The following is a 24,451-nucleotide window of genomic DNA, read 5'->3' on the forward strand; positions in this document are numbered from 1 at the left end:
ATATACAGATATGTCGATTGATGCCTATTTTTTGAAAGCGATTTTCGATCACACGTGCAGCTTGTTTCATTACTTGTAATTTAAATAAAATAAATGAACAAGTACACTTTAATTTTAAATGTTATTATTGAACATTTTACTCTCTTACACTTTACATACATTCACTTCAGCCGTATTCATCATATTATTTCCAAATTTTCCGCAAAATGAGCCCATTATTCCAATCCGGCAGCTTCGCAAACTTCTTCGTAGTGATACAGGCGTCCGTCATGTAGGTGATAGCCGAATGGGACGAGTTCCGGACATTTTCTGCAGGTCATCAAACGAATCCACGGCTTACCTGATTCTTGTTATTGTCAGGCAGCAGTCACCAAAGCAAGGAGGACGGATTTCGCTTGCCTTCTCATTGAGTTCAGGTTGTGTCCGGTGTGTTAAACGTTTTCGTTGCTTGTCTTGCCCGTGGAAGTGACGACAGCATTTTTGGCTGATCTCGCAGAAATCCTCTTGCTCGTTTGACTGCATCCCAATTCTTCTGAAAGAAAGGAAATTAGTAGCATTTTACATATTTACCTATGGACGGGACAAACTGAGGAAAAGATTACTTACCAGTGATTTTGTTTCCGGTTCCAGATCAGATATTTATTTTTTTCAACGCAACAACAAAAAGACGCAAAAAGCAGCAGAAAAGTGCAAACTCAATTCCTTTGTTTTTTTTTTCTTTTTTTACATCTTAGATGCGTGGTGACAAACACGCTAAAAATACTCTGCACAGTGAAAGTGAAAGTTTCAAACCGATTAAATGTTTTTTGGTCTTTTTGCACATTCAATTTAAAAAAGGAGATCATCCAAGGATTATTATGTTTTTTATATACTTGTGTGGAAAAGACCAAAATATATTCATCGCTATATGAAATGTATGTAGCTATTATCATCAAATTGTATGTTTAGCGTGCATTAAATTGAATTATTGCTCGTACAATTCGCCAAACTGTGAAATAAAAGTTATATATTGTGAAATGCTCTTGTGGAGGTGTGTTGCATAAACAGAAACGAAAATCATTTGCCAGATGGTGGATTTATATTGTTACTATTTCTAGCGAGTTTTCGCTCCAAATTGTTCAACTATTTTTGAATCCTTTCATAAATTATCACTACTTGGAATGTAGTACTCGTAACATTTTTTATTATCCGAAGCTGTCGATTTCATTCTGTTCGACATTAAAGAGATTGTTTGAGGAACATTAACATTAACAGATACAGGAAACTTTCTGTTTGAAATATAATGTGAACTGTATTTTTCTATGTGGGTAGTACCAATGAGTTACATAGAATATCCAATATTGAAACATTGGAACAAATGTCAAATAAAATAGTCAATAATTTCAGGCAAAAATCGTAACAATCTTCTATTGCCACGATTAATGCGTTATATGTTTAGGTTAAGTTAGGTTAAGTATATTAAAAACGTTTTTTTTTCTCTTATAAGCAGGTGAAATCAACTCACCTGTAAAAAATCTGAACTGCTACGGCAAATGAAATGTAATATGTTGTTAACAAAATGTTAACAAAATAAAATCTTAGATTTGTGTTACCAAATTAGGATGATAGTGTTGTCTAATAACACAGAACATCAAATATAAGAAATAATGAATGTAATGTTTGGAATGATACTAATAAAAAAAAATCGGATGCTAACCATGGAAGCGAAACGAACGTCGCGAGAAATGTCGAATGTTTACAGCACTGCGCGTGATAGATTAACAGGGTGTCTACTCGTTTACCGAAATTAAATTCCCTGATATTTCCAGGTTTCTTCCAGGTATTACAAAAAAATCCAAGGGTCAAGAAATACTCTAAGTTTATACAGTGAAACCTCCATATGTCGATATTGAAGGGACCATCAACTCATGAAAATATCGAGTCATGGAACAGAAATCCCTTGGAATGCTGTTTCAAGGGACCATCATAGTAACCATGATATATTGTTTCTAGTATGGTTCCATGAGTCGATATCGAGTCATGGGACATCGACTCATGGAGGTTTAACTGTATATCTAAGGGCCGATTTCTTCACCCCCTACTTAGGTATTAAATTTAGTATAATTATACTAAACCACGTTTAGTTTAGGCTTAAGCGAAGGTGACAAATTTTAAAATGTTTTCAATTTAATAGCTATTTATACACTTCTATACATTATTTTAAGCATGCTGAAGCTATTCCAATATCCATTATTACACTATGAAGATGCTAACAATACCAAAGCTGTAGTTTTATTCAAATGAATTGTATTTGTCAATGATGATGTCTTCTATTTCGTTTGTAAGAGCTCTGTAAACTGAACGGAATTCTTAAGTACATCAGTATGCTTCTGCTTGAAAGTATTTTTAATACAGATTATGCACCATTCATTTCCATCGGTCGTTTGGATAACTAAGACAGCTGGGCGCAAAAGTAAAACTTTATTTGGATTTGTGGCAATATTAGTATTTATCGATGTATTAGCAAGTAAGCAAGTAATAGATACTGACCTTCATAAAAGCCAAATTCTTTAAAATATCTCAAATTGAATCAATCGTGATAATGGTCATCTGCTACATATTTAAGTAGATATATTATACCCATCAAAATTAATACAAATAATCCGTAAAACTTTTGGATCCCGATCAATTTTTTTCGGATAATAGAAACGCGGATTATAATTAATAATATGATTTTTGACTTTCCTTCGAAAAAGCTCTGAATTAATCATGATTGTTACGAAGTTTTGAATCCAAAGATGTTCAAATTCTAAAAATAATATCGAAAATCATTTGTTCTGAAATCAAATATTTTCCAATAATTTTAAAATTGTGCATGAAGCAGAGATGGTGGCAGGCTTCATTTTGCTCATCTTGATATCTGATAGATGGAGCGACTTCGTACGGTCACAACAATTATGAGTCAGCATTCGATGTTGGTTGTATAATCCGTGGCTGAGAGAGTGGAGAGAAACGTTGGCTCCATCCAAACGCACATCTTCCATTTGACAGCTCTAGCTTACTGCGAAGCTCTGCAAACACATCATCACTGCTTTTGGGATGAACTGAGGTTGGTTTCTGCGTCAACGCAAGAGCATGATTTCGCTTTCCTCTTTGCGCTTTTGGGCAAAGAGCTACAAAGAGACAACGAAGAGCTGTCTGGAAATGCTCTTCCCCGAACTGAGAAATGGGAAAAAAATGCTCTCCTCCTAACTGAGAAAGGGAGAAAATAATCTCTTTCTCTTTTAAGCACTGAGGTTGTCAAAACAAACTCTTTACCACTGTGGGAATGAAAATAAACAAACACAAACGTGTAAACTCTTCATCCCGCAGAGCTCGTACGCTCAGTTTGTGTGTGGGTAAAATCGCTTCTCTTTTGTAGTTGATCATTAAAAGGGGGAGAAAGAGGATACAGTGGCCCAATTTCATATTCGTACGGGATACTGTTTTCACATCAAGTTAGTAAAAAACTATTAAATGAAGTATTGAGCTACAAATACTTTATCCACATTGAAGGTAATAGGTGTCATCTATTGTTTGGCAATCACAAAATGTTTCCATTTACATTCATCTTTGGATTAATAGAAAAGTATTGAATTGATGTCTAAAATTCACCCAATTCCATATTCGTACACCTACCAAAATTCAAACGCACAACGTTCAAAACTAAATTTAGAAGCTCTATTTGATTACTGAAGTGCTTTATTATGATGTTCAGATGTAGTGAAATACATTTGGACAATTTATTAGTGGACATATATTAAATTTAGGTAAAACTATGAGAAATGCTAGTTTTCCAATGATTTTTGCTATAACATCCAATAATTCGAACAATAACGTTTATTTTTGTCATTGAATCCAATCTATAGTTTATACTTGTAAGCTCTGATAGAAATTTAGTTGAAATATATACAGTTTACAGAAATCATAAACAGTTTTTATCCCTTTTGAGTTCAGGAAATTGTTGTGCCATAAGCTCAAAACTCTTCTAAAATGATATTTTTAATCAATGTAAACCAAATTTTCATTCAAAACAACAGTTAAATGTTAATTTTGAATTTGTCTGTAAAAATAATTTGAACTACGAACTTCGTTTTACAATAAAGTACCCTAAACTACGCTGTACATACCTTCACATAATTGATGTCATCGTAATATTCAATTATCTTCGAAATAATGTTCAAATTATATTCAAAATAGCACCCTATTTTGCAATTTATTGATTTTATAAGAAAAATACAAAATAACTTGAATGAGCAGAGAGCATTGATATACTATTTAATAGAATATATTCTGTTGTTTTCATCATTTTAAAAAACGTTAGTGATGCGGTTATGGCAATAATATTTATTCTATAAATCTATATAATCATGTTTGGTAGTAAAATGTGAATTAAAAATGATAATTACGCAATGTTTTGATAGGAACATTAACTATGGATTATGTATATACATTTAGGAGCCAAACATAAAGAAATTGACTAAAATTTTTGGTTTTGGATTTGTTATAAATGTTATATTAGCTAAGATTCAAAAGTATAAGTTGTCGATATCCACTCCTAGCTACTCTAAAACTGATTATAATTTTTTGAAACTTGTGCAATATTCGCAGTTATCATTCTTAAGGAAGTGATGTTGAAAAACATGCAATTTATTGTTCGATTTACCGAATATTTTAGCAAAAAACATGGAAAAACTGGTATTTTTCTTAAATTTACTTAAGTTTCAAATATGTCCGCTTATTAATTTTCCAAATGTATTCTACTGCATCTGAACAACACAACGAAGAGCTTAAGTAATCATCTAGTCCATTAAAATTAGTTTTGAATGCTGTATATTTCTTTTTTGTTAGGTGTACGAATATGGAATTGGGTCAATATAGACACAATCTCAATACTTTTCCATTATTCCAAAGATTTAAGCAAATGAATACGGTTTGTCATTGCCAAACAATAGATGACACCTATGACATTTGTTATTGATAAAGTATATCGAAGTCCATGCACCATTTAATAGTTTTATACCAACTTCAACTTGATATGAAAACAGTGCCCCGTACGAAAATGAAATTGAGTCTCTGTAAGTTAAGAACAAGGAAGAAGCCTGGCTGGTGATGACTGAGTTTCTTTAAAAATAGGAAATTTAGAAACCTCTTTCCAGAAAAAAGAGACTAAAAAGTAATCAAAACGAGATGAAACAGTGATCAAAAAACAAAACGAAACCTAACAGGAACCAGGATGAAATAATTTGATCAGACCAAACATTTCTCTGAGATTATTTCAAGGAATATTTTTAACTTTTTTTCAAATTTTTCGTTACACTACGACGACATACCAACAAATCTGGTATATGCCAGTAAAGGACAAACATTCTTTGATGTATTATGACGACGTTATTTGAGATTTTTACTCTCCGAGAATTTCCTAAGAAATTCCTCCAAAAATTTTGTTTTGGATATCTCAAAAAAGAACCAGGATTTTTCCAAAAAATATCACAAACAATACCTCAGAGCTTCCATCAGAAATACCCATATATTATTTCAGAAATTTTTCGAAAAAGCCCTTAGTCCTCTAGGATTTTATCCGGTGATTCTCCAATCAGTTTTTCTAGAACATCCTCCAAGACTCCCGTTTAAAACATGTTATAATATTCATCTAGAAACTTTTCCAGATGTCTCCAAGGATTTCTTAGGATTTTCTACAAAATTGTTCTTCAGATTTTTTTTAAGATTTTAACTGCAAATTTCTCTGCGGATACCTTCAGGAATTACTCCAAAGATTGCTCCTAAGATTTCTTCGGAAATTTCTCCATTAATTCTAAGAGACTTCTCAAGGAAGTTTTCGAAACTTTTTTTCTTGAGCATTGTTCCAGGAGTTTTCTTCAAGGAAATTTAAATGAAATTTTCCAGGAAGCTGAGAAATTGTTCAGAAAAAAATCGTGACGTATTCCTAAAGCAAATTTTAGGATACCTTCTGTTACAGTTACTTATGTAATTTCTTAAGTCACCATTGATGAAAGAGGATTTTCAGCAAGACTCACTCTTGAAGAACTTTTAGAAGGTTTCGAAGACTATTGCTGAATGATTGCTAAGATAATTGAAAAATATAAAAGAATAAAATCATATCTTGCAGGATACTGTGTAGGATACTCAGGACGAAATTAAAAAAAAAAAATTTGCAGTAAAAATTATTACTAAAATCGTAAAATCTCATTAAAAAATGCTGGTCTGGAACCTTATTGAACTTTTCAATATTCCATGGGGATTTTTTGAGAAATTGATCGAAAACGTTTGGATGAACTCCAAAATTCCTTGGACGCTGGAGAAATTTCTAGAAAAAGATCTAAAGGAATTTAATAATGAAACACAGGTCGAATTGAGGGAATTATTTGTAATTTTTTTTTTTTTTTTTTTTTATTAGCGACACTTTACACCAGAGGTGCATTCGTGTCGTGTCATGTAAGTTGACTTTTATTTCAATAGTATGTACAATATGCAGAACTAATTCATTGTTTTCTTCTTCGATCTGGTCATCACTTTCCATTCTTGATCGCATTTTTGGGTGCCCTGATTGCATGATCGCTTTGCTGTATATTCCTCTCTCGTACCGTTCGATTCGGTTGACAACCGCCGCTTCGTAGTATCAAAGTCCGTCGCTGTTTCGTTTTCACATGCTCTGTCGTTATTGTTGTTACTTCCGTTATCATTGTCGTCGTCGTCGTCGTTGTCGGTCTCGGTTGGAGACGCTTGCGCTGGAGTGTCCACTGTATCACTTTGCTTCTCGTTGTTCCTTTTCTGTTTGATCGAGTTGGATGGTGCTTTTTGTTTCAGCTTTTCGGCGTCACTAGCTGTCGATTGATCGCTTTTTTTGGAATAGCTAACATATGTGCCATGGTTGTTCACAACAATGTACGACGGTATTTGTTTATCCACTTTCAGTCGAACAACTCTTACACCGTTCGGTATGCCGGAGAAGTAATTCTTCCATACCTCATTTTGTATGGAAATGACCTTCCCGTACTGCTGCAGATGATTGGAGATGACATTGTTACACATTTGTGGTGGAAGGTCGTGAATTCTCACGGTGGTTGTAGGACCATCGACGTACACTGGTATGAAGTATCTTACTCCTTGATACTCAAAAAAGTGCCGTAGATGGTGTTGCTGCTGTAGCCGGGGTGCTACACCTGCGTCATTCATTTCGATGAAGACGCAGTTTTTGATGTTATGCAGCTGAATGTTCTTCACATCAGCTAGATCGAGTTTAATAATGTCTCTAAGGAACTCCTCCACTTGTTCCAAGATGGGTCGTTTTGGCAGAACACTAAAATCAACGACTAGTGTGTTTTTCCTGTGCGAAGACATCTTGCATTAATGCAGGATTCTTTCGCAACAAGAATTCGGGAAACAAGATAATCGAGAGCGTTATTCTGTACGTCTGTCGCGCACGACGAGCGGTTGTCAACTGAATTATTTGTAATGTTTTTAATAGATTCACTCGAATAACCCCTCGAGGAACTTTTGGTGCTATTCTTTGGAATATCCGTAGATGACATGGCGTTGACATTTTTGTCGGGTTTTCTTGAAAGAAATTCTGTGGGAAACTTTGGATATCTCTTAGATTAAAGTCTGTGGAATTCGGTTGAAAAGTCAGTGAAAAACTATCTGGAGGAAGTCCTGGGATAGACTGTGTTCAAAGTAATTCTGGAGGAATTCCGGTAAGCATCCTATGAAAAATTGCTGAAGAACTTGGTAGTGGAATTTCTTGAAGAATTCTTGATAAAATCTCTGGAGCAACCACAAGAATAATTTCTGAAACTGTTCTAGAGGAATATGAGAAGAAATATTGCATCTTAATTATCTGCAAGCAAGATAAAAAAAAAGACTTTAGAGCAAATATATTATATTAACAATATGAGTCACTCTCATATATTTCTGGCGACCCCCTTTTCTGTGATTGTAGCGCCACACAAGGCAAACGTGGCAATCAATACACTCTAAACATTCGAGCTTATCAAAGTGACACTAGTGACACTTCATATCATATCCAGCGTAACATATGAAAAGTATCAAGCTAAAATCTGAATGAACTTTTTCAAATAATTTGTTCACATACGATAGAAGACCATTCTGTATTGCTAACAAAATTATTTGCTTGAACATTCACAGACTTTGAAAAAGGGACAAATGAACAGTCAAATTAAATACTACGTAATTTATACACTGTGCTTCATAAAAGTTTGTAAATGAAGGCGTAAGTATTATGATCGAATCCTTTGCATTGATTGCTCAGCGGAAGGTCGCTGAATCAATTGCCTTTATCAAAAAGGTCGACAGCATTATGTGTCGATTTTAGAAAACTTTGTAAGTTTTCCAGCTTGTAGGCTGATTTATGTGACTAATGTACTGCAGAAATCTGTTTTTAGGCGTTAAAGTATACGAAACAACTAAGATTTTTAAATATCGTTACTTAACAGCTATTTTTTAATGATTTTGAAAAGTATTACATCTGGCAATATAGGACAAACAGTGAATTTGGTATGGAAGCCAGTGTTGGTAGACTCACACTCAATTTTGATGTACAATCACTTGCACGTGCTCATGCTGTCAAAAATTAATGAAGAATCATTTATATCAAATTGATTATATTACTAACGCTCTTTATTCATCGGTCCATTGAAAAGAAAGACGAGTTACTTGGCTTTTAATAAAGTGAAGTATGCCACCGTTGAAACTAGCTCGTGTCTAAATATATAGAAGTGATGATGCACTGTCACTGTCATACATCATTTACATTTATGGGAAAAGCAATAATAGCTAAGATTATGACAGTTATTCAACAGCCATGTCCTAATTGAAAGACATAAAGCGCCTTACTTTTCACGTTATCATAAGTTTAATCAATCTTTTATTTCCGTTTATGATGTTGGTTGCGCACGGTGTTTTTACGGTACGTTCTCAAATGTTAGGCTCGACCTCTGCAAGTCTAAAATCAAAACAATGAGAAATGTCACCGAGGGACGTCAAACCAGTGTACACGATCAAAAGGAATTAACCAAAGCAAGGTTTAGTCACCTTTTTCGTCAACAGATGGTGCTGTTGGCAATGCTAAACGGGTCGCCAAATTTGTGTACGGGATAAGTGGAAGTGAACCATACTGTTAATATAATATATTTCTCGCGTAACAATTCAAAAGGGCCAATCCTCAGATCGTTGACTCTGAGAAAATTCGATTTGAATATTATTCACCACATTTTCAATTCCTATTTTTCAGTATTCAATTCAATCAATGTGATTTCTTGCTAGTTGAGTGACGATTTACTATTACTACATGCTAATAATTGATTGTATTCTGAAAACTGACAAAAATGTGGAAAAAATGATAAGTTTAAATGCTTGGCCCATTTTCGGTTTTCGTCAAGGCATGGGCCTTTTTTATTGGCCAAAATAGAATTTTATTAGAGTGCTTGGCCCAAGGCTAGGCCTTTTCGGTTTTCAATGAATGAGCAAGAGAGAGTCATTGGCCTCTCACCATGCTAAGGCCAATGACAGTTTGCGAAATTTTCCGATTGTAGGCCCTCTTGATGGAGCGAGAACCAATCATTGGCCTTTTCGAGTGGGGGCCAATGAATGATTTGGAAAAAAAGCGGTTATTGGCCGCTTTGAAAACCGAGTTTATAACGGTAAGTTTTATGATTATGTTGACAATGTTTGCATAGTTTGTGGGTGTTGGGAGATGCTATCGAATGGTATCAAAACCCGATTTGTTTACAATTTGATCATTGGCCCTTTAGAACTGTTACGCGAGATTTGCTTTAGAGACTATTTTGATTAAAATAGAGACTTCAAAAACCTTTTATCAAAAAAGCTGCTTTTCAGAGACCTGCATATAAATTGTATCTAGAATTCTAGAAACAAACCTGCTACCAGCCCTAGATATGTTAATCCTTTACTAAATAAATATAGAGACATTAAAAACATCATCATGGTTTGGTAAGCTGATAAAATATGATACTTGAAAGGATCCTCAGTGAACAGCTCATATAGTGTTTTCAGAGCGGTGCAGACGATTTTTTTTTTTTTTTTGAATGAAGAGAGTTTTCTGGCAAATAATGGTAGCTCTGGGTTATGACCCAAAAACCCTTTGTCGTGAACATATTATATTATGAATTACTGCCTCAAAATAATTTCCCTGATTGTGATTGAAATTCCCTAGAATTCCAGGTTGAATAAAATTCCCTGATAATTTCAGGTTTTCCAGGTTTTTTCAGATAGTAGACACCCTAATTAAGAATGGAGAATAGAAGCAAGAGGTACAACTACAAACTTCGAGATCTGCTGTTTCAAATTTGCCAAATGACCGATTCTAATAGAACCTTGCGATTAAGTGTCGCAAGAATTCTTCTCTCGGAACTCTCTGAACATTTCAGGTGCAAATAAACAGAATATGTCCTCTGTGGACAGGTTCATACACTTATCTCTATATGATCGATAATGTTTAATATGTACACTCACAATAATCCAAACGATATTTCTACGTGAAAAATCACGTAGATCATTCCAAATTCATTTTACCTCCACTTCACCTGCACTCAAAATAATCCACACGTCATTCCTACGTGGAAAATCACGTAGGTCCCTAAAAAGGTTCATTCACTTGAATTTATCTTTCAAAGGTAATAATTATCTGACAATGGATAAATATGAAATAGAATGCTTGTAGCATTCATCACGCCAACCCGTAACACTGACGTGAAAATCCCGTACCTACTCGAGTTCATTTTGACAGCTACAGTTGGAGTTCATTGAGTGATACATCAGTGTCGTGTGTAATGGGTGCTACCATTTCCAATCATTTTACAGCGTTTATTATGCGTTCAAAAGGCCAAAATGTGTACAGATTCGGATTCAGATCTAGCAAAATATTGCGTGGAACATTCATTACTTTAAATATTCAAAGAATATGGCTCTAATCGATATATACTTGAAGTCACACGGAATTCAGCATCACTTTTCTCAAGGTAAACATTGGTAGGTAAACACGTTTGTCAAATAATGACATTATATTAATTTTTGTCATTTTAACAGTGCCGCAGTGTTATTTGGATTTGGAATGCTACTGGAGTCAAATATTTAATCATTGACCGCTTTGGCTTGCTTACGTATAGGTAGTTCCGTATGCCGAAATCACAAGCAACAGGATTTACCAACTCTCTGACCAGAATTTATGCGGTATCCCAGTTACGGAAGTTGAAAAAATGTGTAATCATATTTTACAATAAACGCTAATATAAGAAATATCTCCGTTCTTGGAATAACTTATTTCGAAAAACATAAAGTATATGAAAGTTGCAGATCTAAATTATCGTCATTTCAAGTACTCTTCATTGCAAGCTCCGATAAAGTTCACTGGAACTTCATCTAAGTTCTACGACCCCTATGTATGAAAGGTGCGGGAAAATCACGTAGCTATTACGGAGAACAGCGGCGGAGAGAAAGATCATTAGTTCATTCTTGGTCACCTACGATTCACGTAAGTGCTACGTGAAAAGTGCGATGAAAAATAAACTACTTATGTTTTCACGTAGTAACGACGTTTGGATTTTTTTGAGTGTGACTAAAGGCTCAAACGCAATGATAGCGGAACGGCAACGGAATGCGGAACCGGTTCGCTAGCATGAACCACACTATCTCGACTGACCCATCAACGAATGAAAGTGAATCAACACCAAGTCGACAAGCATGTTGTAGTTCATGCTGGCGAACCGGTTCCGCATTCCGTTGCCGTTCCGCTATCATTGCGTTTGGGCCTTAAGATAAAGATCACTAAGCCATTCATAACCACCAAATAGTGACTCGGTAATTGTTACTGAGGTTACCTATCACACTTACGTGAAATTCACGTAGGTGTCTAAGTTCATTTTGACATCTTTATATTGTACGTACATTCGGTGTTAAGCCCCTAGCACAATGTGAACGGCAACGCGGTACAACGGCAAAACGGCATGCCCATCTTGATCTACACTTTACTTATCAATCCCATGTTGATTAAATCCTTTTCAACATTGACTTGACAAGTAGAGTGTAGCTCAAGATGGGCTTGCCGTTTTGCCGTTTTACCGTGCTGCCGCTCACATTGTGTTTGGGGCTTTAAGCTCAAATCCTAAGATAGGCCTATTCACATGACGTCTCAAATCAGCTGATCGGGAAGCACTTTGACAGTTCTTCTATGAAAATGACAGGCCCGTGTTAGCAACGGTCCTCCACCGATGTAAACAAATGCATAGACGGATCTGTCACATGAAAAGGCCTATAGCGCCCGCTTGATTTTTGAAGAAATTCAGTAGCTGCTGAACTTTCAACCCTGTGTAAGATTGATTTCAAGGTAAATATGCTTTGAATACCGAAGAATTCCTGTATTGCTTCATGTTTTATAACTGATTTATAACCTCTATCAATTATAGCACGCGAAGGCTACAACAAGGCAGATCCAACTCACAAAATTTGCGAAACAGGATTCAAAATGCTCAGATTGAATATAAAAATATCATCATATTTTAAGCTTCTTTACATTTTTCAATTAGGAATTAGTTTTCTTCCAAAGCCTATTAGAAATAAGGCTGGTCTTTATTCTAGTTAATTTAAAGCAAAACCATCTAGGTCCTATTGAAACGCTTTGTAAAGGCTACCGGAAAATCCACGTAGCTCTTACGAGTAGCGCCGGCGGAATGGACGAAGTTCAAAAGTTCATGCGTTCATTCTGGGCTACCTATGATTCACGTAAGAGCTACGTGAAAAGTGCGATGGAAAAAAAACACGTATGTTTTCACGTAACAAAGACGCTTGGATTATTTTGAGTGTAAAATTATCGAATATAATAAAGCCCCAAACGCAATGATAGCGAAACGGCAACGGAAAGCGGAACCGGTTCGCCAGTATGAAATATAACATGCTTGTCGACTCAGCGTTGGTTCACTTTAATTTGTTGACAGCTCAGTCGAAATGGTGTGATTCATGCTGGCAAACCGGTACCGCTTTCCGTTGCCGTTCCGCTATCATTGCGTTTGGGCCTTAAGTTAAAAGATTCACAATCTTTTGACAAATCGTATTTCAGCAGGTTTGGGCCCCAAGCGAATTCGGAATAACTCCGAAACCGTTGAGTCAATCGGTTTTATAACGTGACCCTTGCAAATAGAGATATCTGAATCGGATGCCATTAACTTAGAAAAAATCGGTGGGAAAATTACTTGATTAAAGATTTAGAAATCCCTAAAAAGAGACGTTGGGTACGCAAAGGTTAACAGTGTTGCCAAACTTACGGTAGTTCTTTGCTGGAAGCAACGCTAAGATCCTCCACCGGTGCCGGAGGCTGCTTTGTCCTGGCCTTATCCGCCGCAAGCGGATCAGGTTTCTGCTTCTTCGAAGCAGCTGCCAGCACTTCCTGCTGGCGACGTTGCTGTTTTGCGGCCTGGAGCCGTTCTGCCGTCTTTAACTTGCTTTTCGGTAGGGACGATTCCCGCACGGCCGATACCAACGTGATTTTCGCCTTTATGGAAGATGTCGAGCTTCCGGTCGGAACCGGGACCGGGTTTGATGGTTTCGCCACTGGTTTGGATGATTTTTTCGTTGGGCCTCCTCGGTTGGCCTTACTGGGGCCATCCTTTTTGTGGGGAGTGACGGTCGAAGCTGGGAGCTTCTTGGGTGATTTTTCAAACAGCACAACTGGGTCCTGCGATTCGAGGCAGATTTTGTATCCATCCATCACAATGTTCATCCGTTTGATGGGTGGGATTTCCGCGGAACGCACACCGACGGCAGTGGGCTTCTTCTCGTTGTGAACCAACCGGATGTACGATTTGCACGCGCTGTCATCGAAGCAGGAACCTAACGAACACTCGTTGTAAGCGAAGTCTTCGTCCTCCTCGCTGCTCTCAACCGTTACTTCCGGTTTGGAGGTGGGTGCTTTTGGTTCTTCCAGAGATTGGTTCTCCTTGTTGGAGTCGGGTGTTCCCTTGGACTGGTCCGGTTCGACGACGACCCGTTCCGGGCTCTGGAAGGCGTACACGGGTTTCTTGTCGGTCTCCAGATCCGGAATGTCCGGAGTGCATCGAAGATGGGCCAGGTTCTCATTTTCGTAAGTTCCCTCGATGATTTGATCTTTCCGAGGGGTCAGGATCCGTTTGACGTCCTGCTCGGTGATTGGAAGCGACGAACGGGGCGACTTCCGGTTTGCTTCTTGTGATCTCCGTTTGGGAGAGTGCTTTTTGGAGATTACCGGGAGGATCTTTTCCAAGAGGACCACTTTGCGGGGGGTGGGATTCTTGCGCTTGGAGGAAGCGGATGGGGCTACGCGAGTCGTTGGTATCGGAGGTGGAGCTGCCTTCGGAGGGGGATCCTTCCGAGCGACGACCACCTTCCGGGACTTGAAACCGGGTGGAGCGATGAACTTCCGTTCCGTCTTTTTCAAGGGAGCAGGTTTTGCGTTCTTCATACGGGCGATTGTTCGCTGCTTTTTGGCTTCTAGTTCCGCCTGCTGCTGGCGCCGAGCTTCCAAGGCGTTGATGTACAACGTGGACGGTTTTATTGGACTAGGCAAAGGATGTTCCTGCTGTCCTTTGGTCGGAGTGTTTTCCGGAGAGCTTGCGTCACTGGAGCTGGAGGAACCGGAGGATGACGACCCGGAAGTGCTGGAGGAATCGGACGAAGAAGCACTGATATTCCCCCGATACTCTTCCGGTTTTTGCGGGCTCGTCTCGAGGATGGGATTGACTTCCGGTGGCGGAAGTGGCTCATCGACTGTTTCCTTTTCCAGCGAGAGATCACCGGTTGGTTCCACCTTTCGCTTCGTTCGTTCGCCAAGCAGCATGGCCTCAAGATTCTTATCCAGATCTTCGGATTCATCCGGTTTGTAGTAAGAACTTCCGGAGGAGTAATCCGTTCGACGAGAGTTGAAGCCCCCGGTTCCACCCGCGCTGTGCGGACTTACCGAATTGATCGATTTGGGTGTGCTGACCAGCCCCGGGGTGATCGGGAAATTGGGCGTATGGATGTCCCCGGACTTTTTCATCGAGGAATTCGCCTCGATGCCCTCCCGGATTAACTTCAACATGGGCGTGTTCTCGATCTGATTCGGCATCAGAAAACGAGGCGTGATGGGAATGCTTCCCAAATCCGATTTGAACGGGGTTTCGAGGAACAGGGAAGTTCCAAACGAGCAATCGATCGGAACGGAGGGGGGTTTTTCTGGTGGAGTTTCCTGACTGCAGGAACTTGTGTTGGCCGCAGATGCTGATTCCTCTTGCTCCTTGCGGACATATTCCGCGCTCGATTTCTTGGCTAACAGTTTTGGGTGATCCTTCACTGGCTTTGGCGGTTCAGGAGGCGTCTCTTCCACCTGCGATAACGAACTTTCTTCCACCTTAACTGGTGTTTCCGGTTCCGGTTCGGGCGCGACCACAGCCACCTCGCTTTGCTTCACCTCTACCGTGGTTTTTTGAACGACTTCAACCACCACCTCGTTCTGCTCCACCACGGTCACCACTTCCGTTTGTTGGACTTCCTGGACCACCTTCTGAACCACCTCCCGCTTCCGGGGACTACTGGTGCGCCGTTTCTTCACCGATTTGTCGCCTTTGGATAGCCTCCGTTTCGGACTCGCCTTCAACGGGGTCTTCTTTCGAGGGGTAGCGATTTTTACGTAGATTTTACTCGCCTGTTCTTCTTCTGGTTCCGGTTCCGGCTCCTTGGCCGGAGTTTTGGCTTTGGGCGGAGTTTTTCCTGATGATTTCTCGCTTTCCGGTTTCTTCGCCGAGGCCAAAGCATCCTCCAGCATTTTGGCGTGAACGTCGGTAATGCTGTTGTCTGTCCTGTCCATCGACTCCAGCGAATCGTCCGCCTTGATCGGAGTTTCGATCGGATCTTCCGGGGAAGCGGCCACAGAGGGTGTCTTCCGTTTAGCTGCCTTCTTGTTGAGTTTTTTGCGCTTCTTGAGCATCGGTGTCCGGGCGGTGGTCTTGAGTCGTTGTTCCTCCATGAGTCGCAGGTGCTGGTCGAAGTTGGACTTGGACACCGATCGGATCCGACGCCATTCTTCCATTTCGGAATCGTTGATCAGGATCCTTGGCGGGGGGATCTTCTTCTGGACCTCCTCGACGGCTTTGGCGGGGATTTCTACCATAGGTTTTGGGGCTTCGACGATGGCTTTGGCAGGGATTTCGACCATCGGTTTCTGGGGCTCGACGACGGCTTCCTCGCTGGTCGATCGGGACAGCACACGGACGCAAGTGCGGGGATCTTTAGCGACTCGGGGCGTGTTGGAGACGGAGTTCGGATTTAGGGCGGGACCGGAAATGGGTACGATTTCGTCGGTAAGCTTCTCGGGGGTCTTGGATGGTTCCTGTTTGATGCTGGTCTCCATGATAGGTTCCATCCGTTCGACCAGCGTGGGGATACGACTGGGCCTCGGATCGACAGACGGTGGGGCGGAGCCTGGAGTTTGTATCCTGTCGGAAGTGCCCGCTGCTAAGGGGGACTGCTTTGCCGGTGTGTGAAAGTTGAGAATTCGGATGTGCGACGCTTTGCGGCTGGGAGTTGAGTTGCTGCGCACTTTAGTGTTCAGAATGAAGTTCTGCGGCGTGGATTTGACTTCTTCTTTGGGAACCATCTCGACAGCGTCTTGTGGGGTAAACCTGATTTCCACTTTGGGGATTTCCTCTGTAACAGCGCTCTGAAGAGTGGTAGATTTGACTTCCGATTTGGGAACCAGAGGGACGAATTGCGAACAGATTCGGTTGATGGCGGCGGCAGATACGGTTGGCGTACAGGAACTACTCACGACGGATGTGGTGGCGAAAGCATTAGCCGTAGTACTGATGGTTGAGGTGCCAGAGGTCGAGGATGGGAAAATAAGGAACTTGTCTGGACTAGGTTCGGGTATAACAGTGATGGCCGCATTACTCACGGATTGTTCAAGTCCCGAAGGAGGGTAAGTGTTGTAATATACCGGAAGCTGGTTATTCGCCTCTAGACAACAATTCGGGACATTAATGAAGTAGGTATTATCCGGAATGCCCGCTCCGGTGATGGGAACCAAAGTACTTGATGGTGGCGCCGTACCGTAAGGATCCGCTAAATTAATTGCTGATTGCTGGGTGGGAAACTGAAGTTGATTGATGTCTACTAGCTTTGTAGTGTTGTCTGGTTGAATCACATAAAACTGGGTTGTAGATACAGGGACCGGTTGATCAGCTGTGGGAGTTGGCAAGACAGCCGAAGGAACAACAGTCCCTTCCGGCAGTATATTCAAACTTTCCGAAACTGGCGCAGATGGTTCCATTTTCACAACGGTTATCGCAGCCGGCTGAGATTTCTCAACGTCGATCCCTTCCGGGATTCCTCCATAGTACGGAACATCCGAAATGACCTTAACTTTCTTCGTAGATCGCTTAACCGATGTCGGGTTGTAGTTCTTCCGATCGGTCTTTCTTAACCTATCCTTCAACGGCGTTTCCGGTGGAGGCGTCGTCGTCGTTTCGTACTCCTCATTACCATTCTGGGTTTTGACTGCCTTACTGCTGATATCGTCCAGAATATCATCGAAGACTGGATCCTTAACGGCACTTTTCACTATATTCGAGATCAACTCGTCAAAGTTAAAATTAAACGATTGACAATCTTGAGCCTTGGGCTCGCTTTCCGTCACCACTTCTTTGATTGTTTCCTCTCGTATCCCACTGGGACCTTCCTTCGGGTCAGTTTGGGTACTCATCGATGACTCCAGCCCCTTGTTAATCAAATCCGCTATCTTTTCCGGATAATTCTCATTCTCCAGCAGTGTCTGAGAGAACAAATCAATCGAAGGAAATTTCCTCACGTCCAGCGGTTCATCATCTTCCTCCGTCCCCTTTCCTTGGCCTTCGTTCACCCCTTCATAGTCTTCCCGGCACGATTCCTGCGTACTGTCGTCTCCGATCGGAGAAATATGCGACAAATTCGATAAATTCCTCCCGCTATCATTCAACACTATGAACGAAGCCGGATTGGTACAAACTCGCTTCTTCTGGGGTTCGCCCACCTCCGGGGTGCTGCTGGACATCGACGGATGAGGCGAAGGCGCTGCCCTTTTCCGCTTACAACCCACTGCCGATTTCCTAACTTCCTTCTTTGTAACACTCACTCCCACATCATCAACGCTTTTCCTTCGGAAGCGTAACTGCTTCAAAAGGGCCAAAACCACGTCCACCTTCTTCACCAGCGGCAGGTCCTGCTGGATGTCCAACTCCACGCCGTGCTTCTCCACGAAGCTGTCCACTAGAAAACAGAGAAAACATATCAATCAATATCAATCAATCACCAATTCAGGGCTGATCTTATGCTTAAAAAATAGACCAAAAAGTGAGCTTGAGCTTAAGTTTGATTGGACGCCCGTGGATACCACTCCAGTACCATTCAGCTGCACTTACACAAGAAACCCACCGAGGCGACTGCTTGGGACTAACAGCCACCTTCAGTGTATGAGTGTTGGTGATCTTCTATTTGTAGGCAACAATGACGCCTGCTTGCTGACCAATGAGTGGAAGGGAGAGGAATTGATGTTGCATTAAAAACTGGCCCATGTACACCGGATATATCCCCCCAACTACGCCAGTTCGTGCGGGAAGGTATTACTTACCTTACCAGTCAGGCTAAGGCCTGGGTGGCCTCTGCTGTACGTAGGAGACGTCTCCATTCGACTCGGTCCATGGCTGCCCGTCGCCAGCCACGCATTCTGCGAAGGGTCCGCAGATCGTCCTCAACTTGATCGACCCATCTTGCTCGCTGCGCACCACGTCGTCTTGTGCCGGTCGGATTGTTTTCGAGAACCATTTTCACCGGGTTGGTATCCGACATTCTGGTGACATGCCCGGCCCACCGCAGCCTCCCAATTTTTGCGAGGTGGACAATGGTTGGTTCTCCCAGCAGCTGGTGCAATTCATGGTTCATCCGCCTTCTCCACGTTCCGTCTTCCATCTGCACTCCGCCGTAGATGGTCCGCAACACCTTCCGTTCGAAAACACCAAGGGCGCGTTGATCCTCTGCACGTAGGGTCCATGTTTCGTGCCCATAGAGGAGTACCGGTCTAATCAGCGTCTTGTAGGTGGTCAACTTCGTGCGATGACGAACTTTGCTCGATCGGAGCGTTCTGCGGAGTCCAAAGTAGGCACGATTTCCAGCAACGATGCGTCTCTGGATTTCTCTGCTGGTGTCGTTGTCGGCGGTCACCAGTGAGCCCAAGTACACGAAATCTTCGACAACCTCGATTTCATCACCGTCAATATGAACTCGAGGTGGGGGGCGTGCCGTGTCTTCTCTTGAGCCCCTCGCTATCATGTACTTCGTCTTTGACACATTGATGTTCAGCCCGATTCGCCTAGCTTCAGCCCTTAGTCGGATGTACGTGTCCGCCATCGTCTCAAAGTTGCGTGCAACAATATCAATGTCGTCGGCGAAACCAAGTAACTGAACGGACTTTCTGAAAATCGTGCCACTCGTGTCTATCCCCGCTCTTCTTATCACACCCTCTAAAGCAATGTTGAACAGTAAACACGAAAGGCCATCACCTTGCCGTAACCCTCTGCGAGATTCGAAGGGACTCGAGAGTGTCCCTGATACTCGGACTACGCACATCACTCGCTCCATCGTCGCCTTGATCAATCTTATCAGTTTGTCCGGGAAACCGTATTCGTGCATAATCTGCCATAGCTGTTCTCGATCGATTGTATCATAGGCCGATTTAAAATCGATGAATAAATGATGTGTGGGTACATTGTATTCGCGGCATTTCTGCAACACCTGGCGGATGGCGAATATCTGGTCCGTTGTTGCTCGTTCGCCCATAAATCCTGCCTGATATTGTCCAACGAATTCTCTAGCAATTGGTGATAGACGGCGGCATAGAATTTGGGAGAGTACCTTGTAAGCGGCGCTCAAAATTGTGATCGCACGATAATTGGCGCAATCCAACTTGTCGCCCTTTTTGTAGATGGGACACACGACACCTTCCATCCACTCCTCCGGCAATACTTCCTCCTCCCAAATCTTGGAAATAACCCAGTGCAGCGCTCTTGCCAGTGCATCACCACCGTATTTTAGCAACTCGCTAGGAAGTTGGTCCACTCCAGCGGCTTTGTTGTTTTTCAACCGTCTAATCTCCGTTTCTACCTCTTGGAGATCTGGAGGCGGAAGTCTTTCGTCGTCCGCGCGTGCTCCCAAAGTTATTTCCGTGCAACCTCCGGTACTGGCCACATCACCATTAAGGTGCTCGTCGTAGTGCTGCCGCCACCTTTCGACCACCTCACGTTCGTTCGTGAGAAGATTTCCGTCAAAGTCTCTGCACATGTCGGCTTGTGGCACAAAGCCTTTGCGCGAACGGTTAAGCTTCTCGTAGATCTTCCGTGTGTCTTTAGCGCGGAACAGCTCTTCCATCGCTTCGCGATCTCGTTCTTCTAGATGGCGCTTTTTTCTTCGGAAGATCGAGTTTTGTCTGTTGCGCGCCTGTTTATACCGTGCCTCGTTCGCTTTCGTGCGGTGTTGCAGCATTCTCGCCCATGCTGCATTCTTCTCATTCTTCAACTGCTCGCATTCGCCGTCGTACCAGTCGTTTCTCTGATTCGGGGCCGCTGGACCTAGTGCTGCTGTTGCGGTGCTACATATGGCGGATCTTATGTGCCTCCAGCCATCTTCAAGAGTGGCGGCGCCAAGCTGCTCTTCCGTTGGTAGGGCCACTTCCAACTGCTGCGCGTATTCTTGGGCTACTTCTGAGTCCCGTAGCCGCTCGATGTTGAGCCGCAGCGTTTGGCTTCGACGCGAGTTGTTCACCGTCGAAAGTTTTGAGCGCATACATACAGCAACTAGATAGTGATCCGAATCTATATTCGCACTGCGGTATGTGCGAACATTGGTAATGTCAGAGAAGAATTTTCCGTCGATTAGAACGTGGTCGATTTGGTTCTCGGTTAGGTTATCGGGTGATCTCCAGGTGGTCTTATGGATATCTTTGCGGAGGAAGAAGGTGCTTCGGACTACCATACCACGAGAGGCTGCAAAGTTGACGCATCGTTGGCCGTTGTCGTTAGATACGGCATGCAGACTGTTCCGCCCGATCACCGGTCTGTACATCTCCTCTCGTCCTACCTGTGCGTTCATGTCACCAACAACGAGTTTCACGTCACGCGGAGAGCATCCGTCATAAATCTGCTCCAGCTGCGCGTAAAACGTCTCCTTCTCGTCGTCGGGTCTCCCTTCGTGTGGGCAGTGTACGTTGATGATGCTGTAGTTGAAGAAACGGCCTTTTATCCTCATCTTGCACATCCTTGCGTTGATCGGCTGCCACCCGATAACGCGTTGTCGCATCTTGCCCAACACTATGAAGCCAGTTCCTAGCTCATTTGTGGTGCCACAGCTTTGGTAGAAGGTAGCCGCTCGATGCCCGCTTTTCCACACCTTCTGTCCAGTCCAACAAAGTTCCTGCAGCGCTACGATATCGAAGTTACGGGGATGTAGTTCGTCATAGATTATCCTGTCGCAACCTGCGAAACCAAGTGACTTGCAGTTCCATGTTCCAAGTTTCCAATCGTAATCCTTATTTCGTCGCGTGGGTCTTTGCCGATTGTTCCGGGTCGTATTATCTCCTATGTTATTCGCAATAAGGTTTTTTACGGGTGGCTTATTGGGCCTACGCCAACACTCCTGTCTCGCCGGAGCGCCATCGTGCCAGCTCTGTTTAACGTCCCAACTAACACTAGGGCGATCGCGCTGATGGGGCTACCACCTTGGATTTAGCTGTGCGCGATTCAGCATTTCTTACTCAGCCGCTGGATACCAGAACAGACGCTGTTTGAGCCGCACTCGGGGGTAAGGTAATTGTATGGCAGAGAGGCTTGCTTTTTGTTAGCAGACTGGCTATGTATCAGGCGTACTATAATTATGGAAGAATGGAAGCGTGGAAACGGTTTCTTGCCTCTTCTGGTTCTAGCGATTTCTATGAACGAATTGTGCAAGTAAAGGATTGAGAGTGGAAGATAGAAGCAATTCAGTGGCGCGGGAAGTAGGTAGGACATGTGCTACGCACAAAAGTACCTGGATAGGATAGTTAGAGAATTGTCCTACCCACGATAGCAGAAAGCTTGCAAAAAATATTAAACTATTGATAAATAGTAATCCGTACAATATACATACAAACTTGATGACTGGAATACACGTTAATAAGGGTTTTCATGGTTTTCTTATGCCTAGAGAAGCGTGGCATGGTTTGTGCATGACCCCTAAAAAGTTCTGACTAGTGTGAAGAATGATTGATGATATTTGTAGTGAAAACCTTAGGAAACTGTAAGAATTGTTAACAAGAAACTTCTTTAACCGTTAGAAAACAAATGGAGCAATCCCATATGGCATTTCTGAATGAATCAATGAAAGGTTTCTTAAATATAGGTATCTACGACCAACCTTGTACGATCTGAACGATTTTTTTTTTTGAGAATTGTTGAAGTACACACTTAGATTTTTTCTCGTTGTTCGGTAATTAATTTTACCGGAAGCGTACTGTAAATAAATATTTTACTGATGTTTCGGTATTACATACGAGATTTACCGAACAACCTTAAAAAAATTAAAATTTCAAAACAACTTTTACCGAAATCGTGGTTTTATGTACCGAAAAACGGTAAATCGTTTAGAATCGCCGTAGACTGTAATTTTTTACCGTACTTCAGTTCAAAGTGCTACAATCAGGGATGAGAAAAGTACTGGAGCAAACATTTACCGCCTCTACATTTACATCTTTCTACACGACCATCAAAATCCAAAGCAAACCATGACGGTTCAAAACAAAAAATGTCACGGCTCTTCAAAAAATGTAATCTTCTTCTTCCTAACGTTTTTCAACCCCGAATGCGAAATGACTCGAGCACAGTGGTGACACGATTTTTGCGGTTTTCGGGGTTTTGCATTTTTGCTCGATAAAGGCAGTATGAAATTGAACTTGTTTATATGTATCGTAACGGAATGATTGTGGTCTTTCTGTTAGAGCTAATAGATTTTAATTAGTTTTAAACACAAGCGAAATATTAGCGATTGAATGATTTAACACTTTTTTCAATCATTCAGCTTGGAATGGCTGCCCGAAAATGGTCATAGTGGAGAGACAAAAACAGTCAAGCAGTGTGTGAACCGTTGGCAGCGCAACGCCTGATGGTATTGATGCTGCTGCTGCTTTGTGTTTTGGTGGAATGGCAGAATCGATGAACTGTGGTGAATTGTGGTCACAGTTCCCAAGACTGGCTACAATGCTTTACCGAACAAATGGTAACTTGAAATTTCTGTTGCCGCCATATTTGTTTCGAAGTGCTTGTCAACACGATTTTATTGCATCCGATACTGTCTAATAGGTTTTCTGTTTTTGAGGCCGTGAACACTGTTTTTGAAAAAGACTACAGCAGCAGGGAATCAGCGTCTGGTACTTCTTTTCCGTAAGTACAACCTATTGAAAGCTTATTTTTGAAATGTAATAAAATGTTTTCGTTGTAGTATCACCCATTACGGGAATTGCTGGCTCCGGTTTTGTTCGTGAGTGGAGAACAGCTGCAAATGAGCCAGGATTGTCTTCTTATAAGTTAAGCGCGCGTTAGAGTTGTTGGTGATGTTTCACCAACAGGCAAGCAGTAACACTTCTCAAACATGTCTTATCGACTAAAAAATGGAAACACGAATAAAATCGATTAATTTGATATCAAGATAAGATTCATTGTTTTTTTTTTTGCGATCATCTTATTCTATTCCGACTGCCTGCTGTTACGAACAATCCGTTCAGTAATTTATTAAACAATTCGCTCGGTAATAATTCACGAACATATTGTAATTTTTTGACAGCTGCGTTTTGATTTAAATTACAGACTGTTCGGTAATTCTTAACATTACCGAAAGCATTACCGAGCGCTCAGCGGTTTATATTTCGGTAAAAAAATTACCGGAGTCGGTGATATTTTCTAAGTGTGTAATGACAGGTGTCTTTTTTATTCTGCTTGTTTTGAATCCTGATGTAAAATTCAGAGAGGAGTGCGACGCGTTGAAGCGAGCGAAAGTTGACACGTTTTCGGCTTGGTGAAAAACTGAAATATCGGTGCAAATATTGTTAAAAAGTTACAAACAAGCGGTGTAAAGCAAGAATAAAGTTAAGTACTACCGGACAAAAGTGGTTTTGTGGAGAATATTACGAAAGAAAGCCAAAAATCTGTGATCTCATCGGTAGAAGGAAAAAGTTAGGTTAGCGTCGGAATGGGAGCGGAGGACGACCCACCAGACGGTGGGGGATGTACATCAAATCGACTGGACTGGGGACAAGACGGAGAGGCGGCAGCCGCCGTAGTACGCAACGGAATTCAACATGACAACAAAGCAAAAC

The 24,451-nt window shown here is 41.6% G+C and overlaps 1 protein-coding gene and 2 long non-coding RNA genes across 3 annotated transcripts in view; 1 reads left to right on the plus strand and 2 right to left on the minus strand.

Moving 5' to 3' along the window:
- The window catches only part of LOC5574201 (titin), a 45,295-nt gene that overhangs the window by 6,822 nt on the left and 14,022 nt on the right, over positions 1-24,451 (minus strand). Inside the window, exon 3 of the mRNA XM_021851618.1 lies at positions 13,335-18,324. Coding sequence (XP_021707310.1) covers positions 13,335-18,324 — 4,990 coding nt within the window. The remainder of the gene's footprint in view (positions 1-13,334; positions 18,325-24,451) is intronic.
- LOC5574202 lies at positions 108-732 on the minus strand. Its single transcript, XR_002501756.1, has 2 exons — positions 607-732; positions 108-529 (listed from the first exon to the last, which is right to left on the minus strand). It is a non-coding gene; the product is annotated as an uncharacterized LOC5574202 (long non-coding RNA).
- On the plus strand, positions 23,260-23,785 carry LOC110678583. Its single transcript, XR_002501757.1, has 2 exons — positions 23,260-23,519; positions 23,578-23,785. It is a non-coding gene; the product is annotated as an uncharacterized LOC110678583 (long non-coding RNA).

Source organism: Aedes aegypti, chromosome 3, assembly GCF_002204515.2.
Source record: "Aedes aegypti strain LVP_AGWG chromosome 3, AaegL5.0 Primary Assembly, whole genome shotgun sequence".
NCBI classification, from domain to species: domain Eukaryota; kingdom Metazoa; phylum Arthropoda; class Insecta; order Diptera; family Culicidae; genus Aedes; species Aedes aegypti.